The sequence below is a fragment of the Myotis myotis genome, unplaced genomic scaffold, assembly GCF_014108235.1.
Source record: "Myotis myotis isolate mMyoMyo1 unplaced genomic scaffold, mMyoMyo1.p scaffold_m19_p_7, whole genome shotgun sequence".
NCBI lineage: Eukaryota > Metazoa > Chordata > Mammalia > Chiroptera > Vespertilionidae > Myotis > Myotis myotis.
Genome location: NW_023416379.1, coordinates 89,648,085 through 89,666,805, shown reverse-complemented (window position 1 = coordinate 89,666,805; position 18,721 = coordinate 89,648,085). Strand labels below are relative to the sequence as shown.

Sequence of the window (18,721 nt, the reverse complement as noted above, 5' to 3'; positions counted from 1 at the left end):
TGTTCTATCAGGGTAATGCTGGGTCATAAAATCAGTTTGGAAGTGTTCCCTCCCCTTCGATTTTTTGGAAGACTTTGAGATGATTGGTATCAATTCTTCTTCAAATATTTGGTAGAATTCACCAGTGAAGCCCTCTGGTCCTGGACTTTTGTTTGTTGGGAGGTTTTTGATAACTGATCCAAACTCTTTGCTAGTAATTGGCCTGTTCAGATGTTGTCTTTCCTCATAAGTAAGTCTTTATAGATGATTCTCTAGGAACTTATTCATTTGTTCTAGACTGTGCAATTCGTGTTTGTGCAGTTGTTCATAGTGGTCTCCTATATAACCCTTCATAATTCACTCGTATCAGTTGTAACATCTCTTTCATTTCTGATTTTATGTACTTGACTTACCTCTCTTATTTTCTTGGTGAGTCTGGCTAAAGGTTTGTCTGTCTTTTCAAATGCTAGCTCTTAGCATCCTTTATCTTTTCTATTGTCTTTTTAGTATCTATTCATTTATTTCCACTCTGCTCTTTGTTATTTTCTTCTTCTAACTTTGGGCTTTGATTGTTCTTCTTTTTCTACTTCCTTGAAGTTTAAAGTTACGTTGTTAATTTGAGATCTCTCTTGTTTCTTAATGTAAGCAATTGTCATTATGAACTTCCCTCTTAGAACTGATTTTGCTGCATCCTGCAACTTTTGGTATGTTGTATTTCCATTTGCATTTGACTCAAGGTATATTTTGATGTTTCTTTTGATTTCTCCTTTGATCCATTGGTTCTTCAGTAGCATATTGTTTAATCTCCACATATTTGTGATTCTTCCCATTTTTTCTTGCCATTAATTTCTAGTTTCATATATTATAGTCAGAAAAGATGCCTGACATGATTTCAGTCTTCTTAAACTTATTAGAACTTGTTTTTTGTGATTTGTCCTGAAGAATGTTTCATGTGCACTTGAGAAGAATGTGTACTCTGTTGCATTTATTTATTTATAGTCGGTGTACAGTATTATATTAGTTACATTAGTGTCAGGTGTACAATATAGTGACTCAACATTTTTATACCTTAGAGTATGAGCACCCCACTAATTCTAGTAATCATCCACCATACAAATTTATCACAATATTTTTGACTATACTCTCCTTCACCTTTTTCACCCATCTTGGTCTCTGTTTCTATGAGTCTATTTTTGTTTTGTTTGATCATTATTTTTGTGTGTTTTTTATTTGTTTGTTTGTTTTTAGACTCCACATACTAGTGAAACCATATGGTATTTGCCTTCCTCTGTGTGACTTATTGCACTTAGCAGAATACCCTCTCGGTCCATCATGGTGTTTTTCAGCTAAATACCCAGAAAAAAACAGGAAAAACCATCAGATAAAAATAGAATTGACTTTTAAGCAAATGAGATGTTCATATTAGGGCCTGACCAGGCAGGAAGATAGCAATGTTTATATGTTACTTTAAAGAGTTCACAAGACTCTCACATATATTCTCTTTTTTTCTCATAGCAAGTTGCTGAGATAGTGCAGCTGTGATTATCTCAATTTTGGCCCCAAAACTCCAGTTAAAATATAATCAAGAAAAATGATGATTTAAGTTTCATCATTTTATGTGTGTGGTAAAGTAAAACAATTAGCAGTCAGAGTCTCAGAAGGTTCTAGTTTGAACTTGGAACACCAGGATCTTGAGCCTCAGATTTCTTGGCCATACAATGACTAAATGACTTCTAGGTCCAGGCTAAACAATTCGGCGGTTTTACAGGGCACTTAACCTTTAATGAGGATGCTGTGACACATTCTTGGATTTCTCTCTGAAGGACATCTGCATCTCTGCCATCAAGGAGAAGGATATCGAGGCCAAGCTGGCACAGGTTACTGACAGCTGGACCAACCAGAACCTGAGCTTCGCAGCGTTTAAGGGAAAGGGAGAGCTTCTACTCAAAGGAAGTGAGTCAGCAGAAATCATCACCTTGATGGAGGACAGCTTAATGGTCTTAGGTTCCTTACTAAGCAACAGGTAATTTTATATATTGGGGTTAATTTTTATAATTTTATTTTGGTAATTAGGGGTATAAAAAGCCCGGTTTCGCAATTGCAGCATAGCATGATATTCTGACCTAGAGTGCTGACTCTTACCTGTCTCTCCATGAACTACCTTTCCTCCTTAATAATCATGGCCTCCATCTCCCTTTCATGATACCCATCTTTCCTTCCTATTTTTTTCTGATGGTCCCCATAATTATTCTCCCTCAAATTAGGAGTTTATCTCTCTCTCTTTTTAAAATTGATTTCAAAGAGGAAGGGAGAGGGAGAGAGAGATAGAAACATAAATGATGAGAGAGAATCACTGATCAGCTGCCTCCTGCACTCCCCACACTGGGAATATCGAGCCTGCAACCCAGGCATGTGCCTTGACTGGGAATTGAACTGTGACCTTCTGGTTCATAGGCTGATGCTCAACCACTGAGCCATGCCGGCTGGCTGAGCAGCTGCTTATATCTTGAACATCTTGATTCCCCACTGAGAAGACTTCTTCACTTTATGTTCTTTCTCTTTCATTTTTCTGATTTGTCATCATTGCCCTCCTTGGCTAAACCTGCTCAAATATTCATCCAATGGTCCAGGAAAAGCATGCTGTCCACACATGAAAGGAATATACCATTAGGGGCTTGGCGCTTCCCACTTTGCACTTTTTTATGGTGGAGCGTGGCTATATCTGTGCTGGGTCCTCTGTGGGTCTGGGGCCTGAGCTGGTGCGCTTGGAATGCAGATGGCATGCAGATGTGCGACTAGGGGTCTTTAGGACAGTTTCAACTCCTTATATGCTATGGTTCCTGGTCCAGCAAGGTTTTCCTGCTCTTTGTCCTCCTGTGGCCGTTAAGGATTGTATTGCCCCATAGGCCTAACAGTTTCTGAAGGAATGTTTCTCCTATAATTTACTTTGTTAGGCCATACTGCTTTCTCAGTCATCATTGAAATGCAATGTTTTCCCACTCTTTTTAGATATAATGCTCCGTTTAAAAAAAATATACAGAACTGGGTGTATAAATTGTCCACTTCCTCAGACATCATTGAAGAGTGGCTGGTAGTCCAGAACCTTTGGGTTTATCTTGAAGCTGTCTTCGTAGGTGGAGATATTGCCAAACAGCTGCCTCAGGTAAACGTGGGCTTTGGAACTCTGCTAGCATAACTTGGTGTGTGTTGTCTACGTGTCTCTGTAAAAGTCATGGCTTGGTTATTCACCAGGGGCGGGCAAACTATAGCTCACCTGCCTGTTTTTGTAAATAAAGTTTTATTGGAACACAGACATGTCCATTTGTTTATGTTCTGTTTACAGGCTTTAGCATTACAAAAGCAGGGTTGAGTATTTATAACAGAGACTATATGGCCTGCAAAGCCTGTAATATTTGCAATCTGGCCCTTTACGAAACCATTTTTTAAAAGTGACCTTTGATTTACATGAGTAGGAAGAAGAAATTCACATATTTTCCAACAGTGAAAACTCTCCAGGTTGTTTGAGGATGTGAGGTGCGTGCAAGTGTGGTACTGTCAAATTATAGCAGCTCATCTCTTCCACGAATTAATATCCTATCCCACTGAGGATAGAATTAAAATTAATCTGTATTCTGTAAGTGCAATGAACTGTCAGTAAGTTGGCTCATGGTAGTTCAGAAATATACCAGGGGGCAAGGAAATTTCGCCTTAGGAGCATGTAACAAAATTGTTAAAACAGCTTGATTGGAACCTTTTAAATAAATGCCAATAACTCACTAATAGTGCTGTTCTGTGAAGGTAATTTCCCTTTTTCTGAATTTCCACATCTGTAAACAGGATCTATACAGATTAAAAATCAAGGATAGCCCTAACTGGTTTGGCTCAATGGATAGAGCGTCGGCCTGCGGACTGAAGGGTCCCAGGTTCGATTCTGGTCAAGGGCATGTACCTTGGTTGTGGGCACATCCCCAGTAGGGGGTGTGCAGGAGGCAGCTGATTGATGTTTCTCTCTCATCGATGTTTCTAACTCTCTATCCCTCTCCCTCTATGTAAAAAAATCAATAAAATATATTTTTTTAAAAATCAAGGATAAAAGAGTTTTGAAAATGATAGATTTCATTCATTACATAACATTTTAAAAACACAAATCTTTTTTAATCAGAAAGTTGCATCCTAAAAAATGCACTTAAAAGTTTTAAAATAGGCAAGATTATGCCAATTTCTAGAGGTATTTTCACAATTGAATGCAAAGCTGACTGCCATCCATCATAAATAGAAAAATTTAATTTGCAAAAAAATGTAAATGAAGCTTTGTTTTGGGTTTTTACTGTTTTCTCCTTTCTTTTTCCTGGGGTATTATTGAGCTGTAATTATTCCAAGGATCCTGAGATCAAATTATTTTCACACTTTTTCAGTTTTCTTATCAAACCAAAACACCAGGAGCACTGAAAGACTAGATTTGAGCTTGAAGTTGATAGCTTTGCAAAACAATCATGAGGTACTTTTGAAAAACGTATTAAAAAGAAGGAAACAAGTGATCAACTCTGTTGTGATGAAGCAGTATTTCAATAAGCAGTTTTATGACTTTGGGTTTTTGTTGTTCAGAATTAATTCAAATGAAAAGGAATCACCGCCTTTAAATTATGTAGCCTGAGACTAACAGAGGCTGATTTGAAGAACTATAGAAAATTCCAAAGTGAATACTTGCTTTATTCAAGTTTCTAAATGCTGATTTTGACTGCTGTGGATTTGTTTTTAGGAAGCAAAACGTTTCCAGAATATTGACAAGTCATGGATCAAGATAATGCAGCGCGCTCACGAGAACCCCAATGTGATCAGCTGCTGTGTGGGCGATGAAACCATGGGGCAGCTGTTGCCTCACTTACACGAACAGCTGGAAGTGTGTCAGAAGTCACTGACAGGGTAAGTTTTATTTCTAAATGACCTATTGTTTTATACGTGCTGGTGTTTTATCCCAAACAAGTTATATATAGGGTGTCCCCCCCTCCCCCAAAATGTATACACACACTTTGAATAATTATAAAGGCAGTGTTTATTAAAATACATTTCCTTTTCAAAATTGAGCTACCTGCTGTTGCAGTGTATATACATTTTGGGGGGACACCCTGTATTTCTGGTTTGGTAGTGATGGTGGGAGGGGTAAATAGTAATTTAACATTTCACATAAATTTAATTTTTCTGCAAAAAAAGACACCTTCAGCTTGGGGGTGGGTGAGTGAAGGCATAGTATTGGTTTTGTAGGGCTGCGGTAACAAATCACCACGACAGAAACCCATTTTCTCACAGTTTTGGATGAAATCAGGTGTCAGCAATTTTGAAGGCCCTAAGGGAGAGTCTTTCTTTGTTTTCCCAGCTTCTGGTGACTCTAGGAGTTTCCTGGCTTGTGGCTACAGAATTCCAATCTCTCTGTCTCTGAATTCACTTTGTTTTTCATCCTGTATTTCTCTTATGAGTGTTACAGAAAAACCGGACAAGAACCAAACAGCGCTCTGAGAGTTTGGAGTTACACTTTATTCACCGCGGTGGGCTTAGGGAAATGAATCCAAATTCTAAGCAAAACTACAAGCAGAACTTCCCTTTTTATAGAAGAGCCAGCCCTTTGTGTGCTTGCTGGCGGCGGCCTTGATAACTACACAGTTCTATCCAATTAAAAAATGCACCTGGCATGGCATTGGGTGTATCTAGTCTCTGGACTACAAGGTCAGACAGCTAAGTTTATCTCCCCCATTATTCAAGCAGGCTAGAAAGCAAAGTTATTTTTTCCAGAATAAGAGGCCGTCCAAAGAATAGCAGAGAATTCCAAACAGTAGTTTTACAGAATTGGGGTTTTCCTTCACATGAAGACACTGTTGTAATGTACCCCGCGAATCACAGAAGGACCCCTCAAGAAATCGAATTAAAGAGTCACGTTTATTGCAATCCGTTACTACGAGGGGGCCATGCACTCCAAATCTCGCAGCGCCCTCCCCAGCCACTTTATAGGCAAAGATCACAAAGGTATCGATTACATCCCAGGGTTTGGAATGTGGAACCTAGTTTGCAAAAAAAGCAGTTTACAGAAGCAGACTTAAGCATGTTAATTATAGTTTTGGGTCTCCGGATCACTGAATCAATGGAAACACATTATCTGGAGCCATCGGGTCTTGGTACCACTGAGTTGACAGGAACACATTATCTAGAGCAGTGACGGCGAACCTATGACACGCGTGTCAGAGGTGACACGCATGTCAGAGCTGACACACAAACTCATTTTTTTGGTTGATTTTTCTTTGTTAAATGGCATTTAAATATATAAAATAAATATCAAAAATATGTCTTTGTTTTATTATGGTTGCAAATATCAAAAAATTTCTATATGTGACACGGCACCAGAGTTAATTAAGTTAGGGTTTTTCAAAATGCTGACACGCTGAGCTCAAAAGGTTCACCATCACTGATCTAGAGCCATTGAGGCAATTTAGAGTAATTGTGCAGTCCTCATCTTGGGACCACTGAGTCAACCGGAACGCATTCTCTGTGGCCACTGAGGCAATTTAGGATAATTGTGCTGTCCTGGTTCCCAAGTACAGAAGAATGTGCTTTCTAAAACCAGTGAGATCACAGTCAATGGGGTACTCACATTACAATCAATAGGGTATTCAATTGAATGGGATGATTTATATAATTCAGAAAATCAAAATAACTTTTCTATTGTTAAATAAAGCAAATAAGTACAGAAACCGAACAGCAGGGTTAAAGTTAAACTATAGTTTCTACCTGAGATGATTGCTACCATACTTCACACTTCTTAGATTTAGGGCTTATCTGGATAATCCAGGACGATCTCTTCTTGATATCCTTAACTTCAGCACACCTGCAAAAAACCCTTTTTCCAAATAAGGTCACATTCACAGATTCCAAGGAACAGGATGAGGACCTGTCTTTTTGGGGGGGGGGGGGCGGGGCGGGGGGAGGGAGCTTCCATTCAGCCCAACAGGCATGGAGTAGAATGTGCACTAAGAGAACAAATTAACCAGACGAATTCATGGGTAATTTTCTTATAAAGCAGCTCATTCTCAGGCTCTCTGTGAAATGGGGTGGACATATATCCTGCTTCATTTAAGTTTATGCTGCTGTCTTAGCTGAATGGTTCGTTGTCCCCTCTTTCACTCAAAATGTGCTGATTTGTGGATGAATTATGTTCACGCTGGGTTACGTCATCCTATGAGGTTCATAGAACTCGAAGGTCGCAGGAGCGCCCTAGAGGAGGAGGAAAATGATGGGTAGATGGGCAGGCTTGCTCTGGATCCCTTTCTTGTCTTCACTTATTTTCTCAAGTGACGTCCATGGGGTAGCATGGGCTTTGGTTCTAAGAAAACATTTCAGAGGCAAATGGCAATGACTCTAGGTGTTTGCTGTTATCTTATTGATGACGTTTAGTGATCATGCCTTGGCTAAAAATAAATAACTCAGAAACATCTCATTTGGTAATGCGACTTTATTTAAAGGTATTTGGAGAAGAAGCGATTACTATTTCCAAGATTCTTCTTTGTATCTGATCCAGTTCTTCTGGAAATTCTTGGACAAGCCAGTGATTCCCATACCATACAGGTATAACCTAAGTATCTATCTATCACCTAAACACTCCCCCCCCCCGCCCCTTCCCCCCAGCTTACATGATGGACAATAAAAATGAAGTTAACACTTTAAAAGTGGAGGCAGGAAAGAGAGCATTAAAAATTATGCTGATTATACAATGTCCATTTTTCTGTGTATTTGGAGCCTGAGGCAAAGGTCACTGATTATGCCACTCAGCAGGTGGACGACCTTGGGCAGCTTCTTAATTTCCCTGCACCTTACTTTTCTCGTCTGTACAAGCAGGAAATTAATGGCTCCACCTCATAGGCTTGCCATGAGGATTACGTGAGATAATGCAATGAAGAGTATCTGGCACACATCACGTGCTCGCTAACTGTAACTCATTATTATGAGTATTTGAGTCTAAATATTCTTACATCAAATAGAGCTGGTGGTTTCGATTTGTCCTTTTTTTTCCATCTGGAATGCTTTGCAAATGCTTTTAGCCATTTCCCAGGGCAATACTTCCAGGAGGAAGATACAGAGAACTGGGAGTGGGAGGCATCCCAGGGCCAGTTCTGTTTGGGAGTCTGGGAAACCGCTAATAATAGCTTCCCAGTTGGTTTCCGGGAAGTTGTGGGGATGAGAAGAGAGAGAAAGGCAAAAGCTGCTGCAGAAGACAGAGGTGGAGCCAAGAGAGAAGGCAGGACAGAGCTGGGGAGGGACCCTGTGGTTGGGTCCCTGGGGAGGGAGGGGACAGTCATTACTCTGATCTCCTTGGTCTAGAGGGCATCCGAGGACTTGGAGGACATGTTCTGCAGGGCTGGCTTTGAAATGTGCGCCCCCAACTCAGCCAAAAGTTCTTTTCTTTCTCTTTTTCTTCTGGAAACAGTGAAGTGAATTCTTGATATTTTACAAAGATTAAAAATATTAAGGCTTTTAAAAACGTCTCAGCGGCTTTTGTATTTAGGCTCCTGGATGATGTTTTTGTGTTGTCTTGTGCTTCTTACAGCCACACCTCCCTGCGGTATCTGACAACATAAATGAAGTGGCATTTCATCCAAAAGATTACGATCGGATCCTGGCCGTCATATCAAGAGAAGGAGAAAAAATTATTGTAATTTAACGTGGTTTCACTTTTGTTATGAGGAGAATGCAATTCTCTAATGAGAAGGGGGTGGGCCTGGGTTCCAGTTCTGTAGCCCCGTGTTACACACTAGTTTGGATAATCAGCTAACTTCTTTGGGACTCATTTCACTATCTATAAAATGAAAGTTTTAGACCAGATGATCTTTCTAGTTCCTTCCACCTATAGTATTAGTTGATTTTACTCATGTCTTAAATATTTTGTGTAAAATATAGAACTATTTGTTACCAATATGTAACATATTTATAATCTATTTTTTAGTTGGACGCTCCTGTTATGGCCAAAGGTCCTGTAGAGATTTGGCTTCTGGACTTGTTAAAAATGCAGATGTCATCGTTACATAACATAATTCGATCTGGGTTCTATCAAATCAGTGATTCGGGATTTCAACTCTTACCTTTCCTCAGTCACTTTCCAGCACAGGTGAGAATACACACTGTTTAAATAATGGTTATGAGAAATGGAAATAAGGGGGAAGGATGCTCAGGAGGCAGTGGCCTGGTGTAGCTGTGAGCAAGTTAAGGACGCCTACCCACTGCTCCCAACCACCTGCTTGTCCACCACACCATTCCAGGCCCGCCCATCCCCTGCACTGCTCTCGCCTCAGTAAGAATATACAGAGACTAAAATCATTTATGGGAAATTTTCCCTTCTATATGAAAATCATAGGTATAGATACAGATACAGATATGGATGTGGATATCCTCCTATATAATAAAAGAGAAACATGCAAATTAACCATCCCTCTGCTATACCCAAGCCATGCCCACCAGCCATGCCCACCAGCCAATCAGGAGCAAGTATGCAAATTAACCCAACTAAGATGGCAGCGGCCACAGAGCTGAAGGGAGCAGGAGGCTTGGGTTGCCCCTGTGATGGAGGAAGCCAAGCTTCCCGCCTGCCCTGGCCAGCCCTGGGCTATACTAAGTTTCAATTATAGAAGATAAATAAATCCCAGATACCTGCTTCCAGCTGGCTGTGGCCTCCGCTCAAGGAGGGGCTGGGAGCCTGGGTTGCCAGGGGCATCCAGCGGACCTGGGCTCTGCTCAAGGCTACAAAGTTTCAATTATAGAAGATAAATAAATCCCAGAAAAAAAAGAAAGGCTGGGAACTTGGGTCGCCGGGGTGTGTGGCCAGCCTGAAAACAGCCATCAGCCCCTCACCCAGGCTGGTCACACCCCCATGGGGTGAGGGCCCCCACTGGGGGGCTTGACCAGTGTGAAAACGGCCTTTAGCCCCTCACCCAGGCTGGCCAAGCACTCCAGCGGGGACCCCCACCCTGAAGGTGGTGTGGCCAGTCTGAAAACGGCCCTCAGCCCCTCACCCAGGCTGGCCAGGCACCCCAGAGGGACCCCCACCCTGATCCGGGACACCCTTCAGGGCAAACCAGCTGGCCCCGACCTGTGCACCAGGCCTCTATCTTCTTATATAATAAAAGGGTAATATGCAAACTGACCTTAACAGCAGAAAGACTGGGAATGACTGGTCACTATGACACACACTGACCACCAGGGGGAAGACGCTCAATGCAGGAGCTGCCCTCTGGTGGTCAGGGTGCTCTCACAGGGGGAGCTCTGCTCAGCCACAAGCCAGGCTGATGGCTGCCAGCACAGCAGTGGTGGTGGGAGCCTCTCCTGCCTCAGCAGCGCTAAGGATGTCTGACTGCAGCTTAGGCCTGCTCCCTGCTGGCAAATGGACATCCCCCAAGGGCTCCCGGGCTGCCAGAGGGATGTCTGACTGCCAGCTTAGGTCTGATCTCCTGGGGAGTGGGCCTAAGCCAGCAGGTGGACATCCCCCGAGGCGTACCAGACTGCGAGAGGGCACAGGCCGGGCTGAGGTATTCCCCCCCTCCCCCCGCCCCAAGTGCACAAATTTTTGTGCACCAGGCCTCTAGTAGTATATAGAAAGAGAATGAGCATGTCTTTTCTGGAAACAAAATCCACCTTGCCTTTTATTTATTTTCCCTTCAAGTGATTATGAATTGGCACAGTCCGTTAAAGGAGGCCTTCTCAGGCAACTAACTTTTGAACTCGAAGACCTTGAGAGAGGCTGGGGTTGGAGCAGGTGCTGTCTCTCACGAGTCCTCTGGCTCTGAGAAGGGCATTGCAATGTGCCAAATAGTCTTAAAACCAGATAGAGAAAATGCCAATAGTTCCATCACATTTTCAGCCAGGATAAAGGACCAGTGATGACCTGTGATCTGGGTCAGAGACAGTATGGGATAGAAGGCAGGAGATATCCAAGGAAAATGTAGGCAGTTTTTGCCCAAACCATATTTCTTCTCCACCTGCTCCTGCCAACCTGTACTCCAAATCCTGAAGGACCGCACACACAGAGGACATGGCCGAGGGCTATGAAATATCCACTCAAACGGCACAAGTACAGAGAGAGAAACAATCTTTATGGCAGAGAACACTCTAATATTGTGATTTTTAAATAATGTATAATATCCTTGGCAAGCCTTAATGTTTTTACTAGTATTATTAACTTTGTGATAAATCTTTATAAAATACTTTATTTGATAAGCTGGGGAAATAGCTGCTTAGACGAAATCAATATACTTTTCCTCTCCCAGGAAAGCTGGGTCACCTGTGTATCCGGAAGGAGAGGCTCAGTCTAGTTTAGTCAGAGGAGGGAGCGTTACAGGTGGAGCAGTTGAAGAGCAAGGTCAGAGCAGTGGTCAAGTTGAGCAGGAGACAACAGGGAAGTTGGCTAGCTTGCAGGATTTTCTTCAGTGTGCATATCTATAATAATAAAAGCATAATATGCTAATTAGACCGGATGACCTTCCAGACGAAGCAGGGCTACAAGGGAAGCCCGGGTCCCAAGTGCCTGCCAGTGGCTGGAAGGAAGCTTGGGTCCCGGGTGCCATAGGGAAACAGGTGCGGGCAGCTGGGGGAAGGAAGGCCTACTCTTGCATGAATTTCGTGCATCGGGCCTCTAGTATACCTATATATGCAAATAAAGAGGTGAGATTTTAAACAAGTTTAGATAAGAATCTTGACATTGTAGTGGGCGAATTTCAGTTCTTTGGAAAAATTGCTTTAATGAATATATATTCATTCAAAATATACGCATTCACTATATACCTTACTCTCTAGAGCAACTTTTCCAAAGAACTGAAATCTGTCCACTACAATGTTAATTTGAGGTTTTATTTGACATTTTAAAAATTTCTTCTTTGCTTTCTTCCAAAACACATTTCTAAGATTATGAATGAATGCAATGGATTCCTGTTGCAAACATTTGAAAAATTTTGAAAACTATGAAAGTGAAAATAAAATTTTCCATCTTTCTACCACTTGGAAATGATGCCTGTAAATATTTAGTGTATTCCCTTTCAGTATTTTTTAATGTGTTAATTACAGGCATCAAATAATATTGCAAAGAATGAGCATTCCTACTTTGTTTTTTATTTTAATGAGACATCCTCCAGTTTTTGTTATTATATCCTCTGCCTGCTTAAACGAAGTTGAAAACATAATTTAAACTTTTGTTGGTGACTCAGGATAGTCATTTTAAAGATTCGTGTTTGGAATGTACCCCATCTGCAGTCATTTTTCAGGGTCTGTAAGTCAGCCTTACCCTGCTGTTTTTGTATTGTTTCTCTTTGCTTTTCCTATCTTACTGCCCCGTTCTGGGGCCAACAGTGTTAGAATCTGCTTGCTATTGGGAGCTTCCTGACACTGGCTGCTTCCTCCGTATTCTGTCGCTCACCTTAGCCAGGTGCTTTCATTTGTCTTCACCAGCAGAGCCCGGGATTGGCCGCTGCTCTAGCGGAAGGAGGCAGGGATCAGGAAAGGGTTTTATTCCCCTTTACCTACTGCAGTGCCCAGTAGCATCTCCATGCCTCACACACTGCTTTCAACCCTCTGCCAAAAGTGGGTTCCTTTTTGGTCCAGATGACTTTGTATCTGTTCTTTTGCGGATGAATAAATGCTCCCAAGGGGGCTACCGCTGTATGGAGGAGGTGAAGGTGGGGGATATACGATCACTTTTACTCCCTTTTCTGGGGCAGAAATTGTAGGTAAAGTGACATTCTCTCACAGTTTCCTTAGCTTCATCAGGAGACAAAGGACAAGCTTCTCGAACCCTTCTCACTTTCTGTCTCTCTCCTTTAGATAAATATGTAGACAGAAAAGTAGATGTAGCTAAAGGTATGGGTATTAAAGGGAGTGGAGATCAAGAAAGGAGGTAGGCAGTTGCAAAGAGACCTATGGAAAACTATTTCTGGAAGTGGAGAAATGCATGTCCCTTTTTTCGTTTAAAATGAGTAAAACCCTGTTTGCCTTCATGTGAATAAGTGACCACCAAATTTCACTGTAGGATGTGTTTTAAATGTGTGGCTTGTTTGTCTGCTGGATTTGTAGGTTGGGCTTCTGGGAATTCAGATGCTGTGGACACACGATTCAGAAGAGGCTTTACATAATGCAAAAGATGACAGGAAAATCATGCAAATAACCAACCAGAAATTTTTGGATATTCTAAATGTTCTAATTAGCCAGACAACACATGACCTAAGCAAGTTTGAAAGAGTGAAATTTGAAACTCTGATTACTATCCATGTGCATCAGAGAGATATTTTTGATGACTTGGTAAAGTATCTTTTTTTTCTTAATTTTAAGTAATTTAGTGTATTAGTTAATAATTTAGTGCTCTTAATAATGAAAAATCAAGTGTTATATATTCCCTAACTTATATGAACCTTTTTATCTACCTGACCCTTTTTCACAACTGGTATGTGTGTGTGTGTGTATGTATGTGTGTATGTGTATGTGTGTGTGTGTGTGTGTGTGTGTGTGTGTGTGTGTGTATACTATGTCTACAAATATCTATATTTGGTGGTATAAACAACCATATATGTATTTTCACATTTACCATTCTGAAAGTCTGGAACCAACTGATGTGATGTGAATGAATTGTTCCATTAAACCAAATAACAGAGTCATGATACAATTTTGATGAGCTTAGTCCTGAGTTATGATGGGCTGATTGGGAAGGAATCAAATAGAATCAAGCTTCAGAGAACTCTCATGGATATTTGTCCAACTGATGGTGTCCAGCAGGGCATCATGGGCGTGGTGCGGCCCAGGTTTTGTAGGGTGGGAGTAGGAGTAGTATGTGAATCACCTGTAGATAGAACTCTCAGTAACCAACAGCCTTGAGTAAGACCAAGTTCTCCTAAAGCAGTGGTTAGCTGTTGTAAGGAAGGGACCCCAGCAGATTTTGAGATACCAACATTTGACTCTCTTTGTCTTTAACTAATATTGTGTGTGTGTGTGTGTTTTCATTTGGTTCATTTTAAAGGCACCTCTTTCCTTTATTAGAGACACATAATTCTTGCAACTTTGGACCCTTTTTAAAGAATATGATCACAGGCAATCTGTTTCAAACTTGTATCAGATAAGAAGTTCTGATCAGATAAGTTATATTATTGAAGATTGAAGGACCTGCAGTCTATTTATTCCCCTGGAATGTAGATCTCTTAAAGTGTTGTATGCCAACCAGTTGCATTGCCATCTCCGGGGAGCTTGTTAGAAAAGCAGGATCTCCAGCCTCTTCCCCCTCCCTCTCCCACCACTCCCCTACCCCCCACTCCAACTCATGTACTGAATCAGAGTCTGCATTTCAACAAGATTCCCAGGTTGTTCATATGTGTATAAACACTGTTGTAGAATTGATCTCTGGATCAAACTAATTATCAAGCATACTTAGACCATATTTTTTTGGTCTTCTACAGATTTACTTTCACTGAATTGCAGTTTCCTTTGTACTTTGCCTTTCATTGGACTTCACCTCTAGAAACTCCTATGGAATCCATTACTGTACCTGCTAAAAGCATACTATTGAGGCTGATGTCTGTACATCTCTCAGTGATTCTTAAAGCTGAAGTCCCATGGAAGACATTTCTTTTAAATTTAAATGCTGAGCAAAGCATTACTTTCCATACAGAATGGATTTTTAAAATCTATACAAATTAAAACCATGGAACTGTTTTCTTTTTGTCTTAATTATTATTGAACTCATGATCTATTTGCATCCAAACTAAAATGAGATTTCTGGGCCAGCATATTTGCATTTTATTTTTTCATGTATAATGCTTAGAATAGCCTACAGTAATAACTCATACAGTAATAACTCAATATAAATTTAGCTATTCTCTCTTCATCCTCTTTCATCACCTCCTCACCATCTTAACGGATTGTTGAAAGTGGCTGACTGCATCCCCCTGGCTGGGGGTCCCGGGTTAGAGAGTCAAGACCCTGGGGGAGGCACCGGTTATGTTACCCAAAAGTAGCTCTTTTAAGGTGACAAATACAAACTGCTTCAGAAGGGAAGCCAGAACTCTTGACTGGAAGAGAGGCAGCATCATGAACCCTGAAACAATACAACAACAAAAAGCAAGCTTATAGATAGCTTGGAAACTTGATTAGACAGAGATCTGAACACTGTAGTTACCAGAGGTCCATTCTTTAGTGTCAGCTGAATGACCTGGAAATGGGCCACTGGGATTCAGAGCAGTGAAGGGGGCCATTTGCCACTTTGCTACGTTGATTTCCCTCCATGAGCAGGGCTAGAGTTTCTCCAAGTTTGCCAGTGGAGTCATAATGTGGTTGTGGGGGTGTTGTTCCTAAACATGCTTACCTGGTTGCTACCTGGTGCATCCCTGGTGCTGGGAGCCTGGGACTGCTTGCCCCACAGGTCTACACTGGGGACCGGGCAGGCTGATGGGCTTGGCTGTACTGCTGGTGTAGGAAGGTGCGTGTGCACATATGAGCATCTCCTGCTTAACCCCTCCTACGGCTCCCCATTGCCATGCGAGCAATGCCCGGCCTGTTCCTCATGCCCTGGGAAGCCCCAACTCTCATTCCTCTGTCCAGAGTCCTGGATGCCTCAGCTGTTGTGAACTTTTTTCAGTTTCTTTTTCTGTTATTTATTTAAATATTTTTTTAATGATTTCAGAGAGGGAGGGTGAGAGAGAGAGAAACATCCATGATGAGAGGGAATCATGGGTCAGCTGACTCCTGCACACCCCCTGATGGGGATCGAGCCCACAACTTGGGCGTGTGCCCTGACCGGGGATTGAACCACAACTTCCTGGTTCAAAGTTTGACGCTCAACCATGAGCCCCACTGTCCAGGCTCTTTCCGTTTCTTGAACTGCCAACCAGATCTTCCAGGCCTTTGCCTAACACATTTTGCCCTCCCACACCGCCATCACCCACCCCTTTTGTTTTATTTCCCTGGCTAATTCCTACTATTTATTCAGGTGTTAGGTTTGTTTTATTTATTTATTTATTTATTTATTTATTTATTTATTTATTTATTGTTAATCCTCATCCGAGGATATTTTTCCATTGATTTTTAGGAAGAGTGGGGGAGAGAGGAAAAGACAGAGAGAAACAATGATGTGAGAGAGACACATCAATTGGTTGCCTCCCACACAAGCCCTGACCAGGGCCCCGGGCCGGAGAGGAGCCTGCAACCAAGGTACATGCCCTTGATCGGAATCAAACCTGGGACCCTTTGGTCCACAGGCAGGTTTGGCTCTATTCACTGGGCCAGGTGTTAGTTTTGAAGGTTTGTTTGTTTGTTTTTCATTTGAGTGCCCGTCTCAGACATCTGACATTAGGTTAGGTCCTCTTGCTAATTATTTTCAGAAACCCTGAATTTCTTTTCATACTTTATCACAATTACTTATTTATCTGTTTGTCTTTTGTTCTTTTCTGTAAGCCTCAGATGTCTGTCTCTGTTTACGCAGCATGGTGTCAGGCCCAAGGAGGGGCTCAATAAATATACTTTAAATGAATAAGAATCAGTTCATGAATGAGCGAATAAAAACCTGCCCATATGCCGTGGTTTATGCTATTGCAATTCAGTATGCAATCTCTTTGTATTTCATGTTTTTAAGGTAAAAATGCATATCAAATCAGCAACTGACTTTGAATGGCTAAAACAGAGTAGATTTTATTTTAAAGAAGATTTGGATCAGACTGTAGTGTCTATTACAGATGTTGACTTTATTTACCAAAATGAATTTCTGGGATGCACCGATCGACTTGTTATCACTCCGTTAACGGATAGGTAGGAAACTTAGCTTTTTAATTCCATTTTGTAATTAAGTAACGTGCTTAAAATTGCTTTTACATTGTATTTGAAATATTGAAAAAAAAAGCTTATCGCTGTCGTGTTAGGTCTATGCTAGCTCATCAAAGTCAGTCCAGCAATGAAATAACCCTACTTGTTCCGTATACATGTACATTACATTTTAATGAAGTAGAAACAGATGACAGAATAAAAGCAAGCTGGAATGCTGGCGATGAGTAATTAGTTACAAACTTCAGGTTACAAGATGGAAACTTATCTCTAGGACCATAAAGGGAGTCATGAGAACTACAAAGAAGGAAAGGTCCTTGGAGAGCATCTCATTTAGCATCCTGTCTTTTCAAGTTGTGGACATTGATAGCTAAAGTGGAGTTTCTTGGCCAGCTCTGAACAATCAGTTAATGGCAGAGCCGCTAAAAGTCTTTTTTGTATATGACACTAGGCAAGAACTGGGCCTTTGTCATCTTTATCTACCCACAACAGCTCAATATGTTGTGCACAGTAGACACTCAGTAAACATTTGTAGAATTGACTTAAATTGAGTCACAGGACAATGAATTCTGCTGTTATTTTCCATAGGGCTGCCTCCAGGTGAAATTATAACATTTAAATTTGGTGTTCAGCCTCCTCTGGATTCATCCAACTTGCCTTGATATGCCCAGTACCCCTGCCACATACATTTGCCAATATGTTTTCCCTTCCATGGATGTATATACGTGAAGCTTCATGGCTCACAAAGCTTTACTAAGTTTTACTTTCATCCGAAGCAGATGCCACTGAAACTGGGTCACAGGCCCAAGGAGAGTCATTAGATTATTCCTTACACTTACCTAAACGAATGAGACCTTTCATAGTCAAACCATTTGCAGTGGTGTGTTGCAGTTGGCTCGTGCCGGCGTGTTGTGGAGTTTAGAAGTTTGTCCCGAGAAATGTTTGCAGTCACTCACTGCCCCACTGCTAATGAATGTCAGGTGCACCCGCCTTGTTTGGTTGCCTCTCATGGGTGAGCTGCTCACATTCTAAAGTAACAGGCCCATTCCAATGACATTGGACTTTTGCTTGCACTTGGCTGTCTCATGTTATCCCGTACTCACCATGCTTTGTCTGACTGACGTCTGCAGGTGCTATATCACTTTAGCACAGGCTTTGGGAATGAACATGGGAGGTGCTCCAGCCGGACCCGCGGGCACTGGCAAAACAGAGACCACGAAAGACATGGGACGATGTTTGGGAAAATACGTGGTCGTGTTTAACTGCTCAGATCAAATGGATTTCAGAGGGCTCGGAAGGATTTTTAAAGGCAAGTGTCAAACACTGAAACTATTTTTCTGTGATTTTATTTTTATTGCACTTTAATTTTCTGATCTATATCTAAAGTGATGTTTTCCCACAGAACCAAAATTAGGATAAGTTGATGCATATGATAGTGCCATTTTTTTATGATCAGAAATGGCTGGAAACCATCCATTCCACTGGCTCAATATTATTGCCATGAGTTGAATGTGTAGTGATTTATGAAAATGGAACCAATTTATTACTGCCTGAAACAATGGTGGAGGAGATAAGATGAAGATTACAAAACACATGTGACTTCCCTTCCAGCATTAAATCCCATTGAAATGATTGATTTTTTTTTTTTTTTTAAAGCATAGCCACACTGGGAAACAGGGAGGAGGGCCATCAGCAGATGGGAAATTCTGAGGAAATCCTGAAAGATAGGTAGGCGGTGGTTTCAGACAGACAAAGAGAAGAGGCTAGAGGGCACACCTGTCTTTAGAACTCAGTGCCTGGCCTTCCTCTCTTTTCTACCTACATGCATTCTCTTTAAGTACTACCTATGCGATCAAATTTGTATCTCTAGCTTGGACTTCCTGAAATTTCAGATCTGTATAGACAACTGATATCTACTACT

At 41.4% G+C, this 18,721-nt stretch overlaps 1 protein-coding gene across 1 annotated transcript in view; it reads left to right on the top strand.

Annotated features, from left to right (window-relative positions):
• Window positions 1-18,721, top strand: part of DNAH8 (dynein axonemal heavy chain 8) — a 271,112-nt gene that overhangs the window by 102,267 nt on the left and 150,124 nt on the right. The window contains exons 32-40 of the mRNA XM_036318282.1: window positions 1,803-2,002; window positions 2,989-3,142; window positions 4,739-4,902; window positions 7,488-7,590; window positions 8,570-8,674; window positions 8,966-9,127; window positions 13,075-13,299; window positions 16,616-16,788; window positions 17,931-18,109. Of these exons, the coding sequence (XP_036174175.1) occupies window positions 1,803-2,002; window positions 2,989-3,142; window positions 4,739-4,902; window positions 7,488-7,590; window positions 8,570-8,674; window positions 8,966-9,127; window positions 13,075-13,299; window positions 16,616-16,788; window positions 17,931-18,109 (1,465 nt within the window). The remainder of the gene's footprint in view (window positions 1-1,802; window positions 2,003-2,988; window positions 3,143-4,738; window positions 4,903-7,487; window positions 7,591-8,569; window positions 8,675-8,965; window positions 9,128-13,074; window positions 13,300-16,615; window positions 16,789-17,930; window positions 18,110-18,721) is intronic.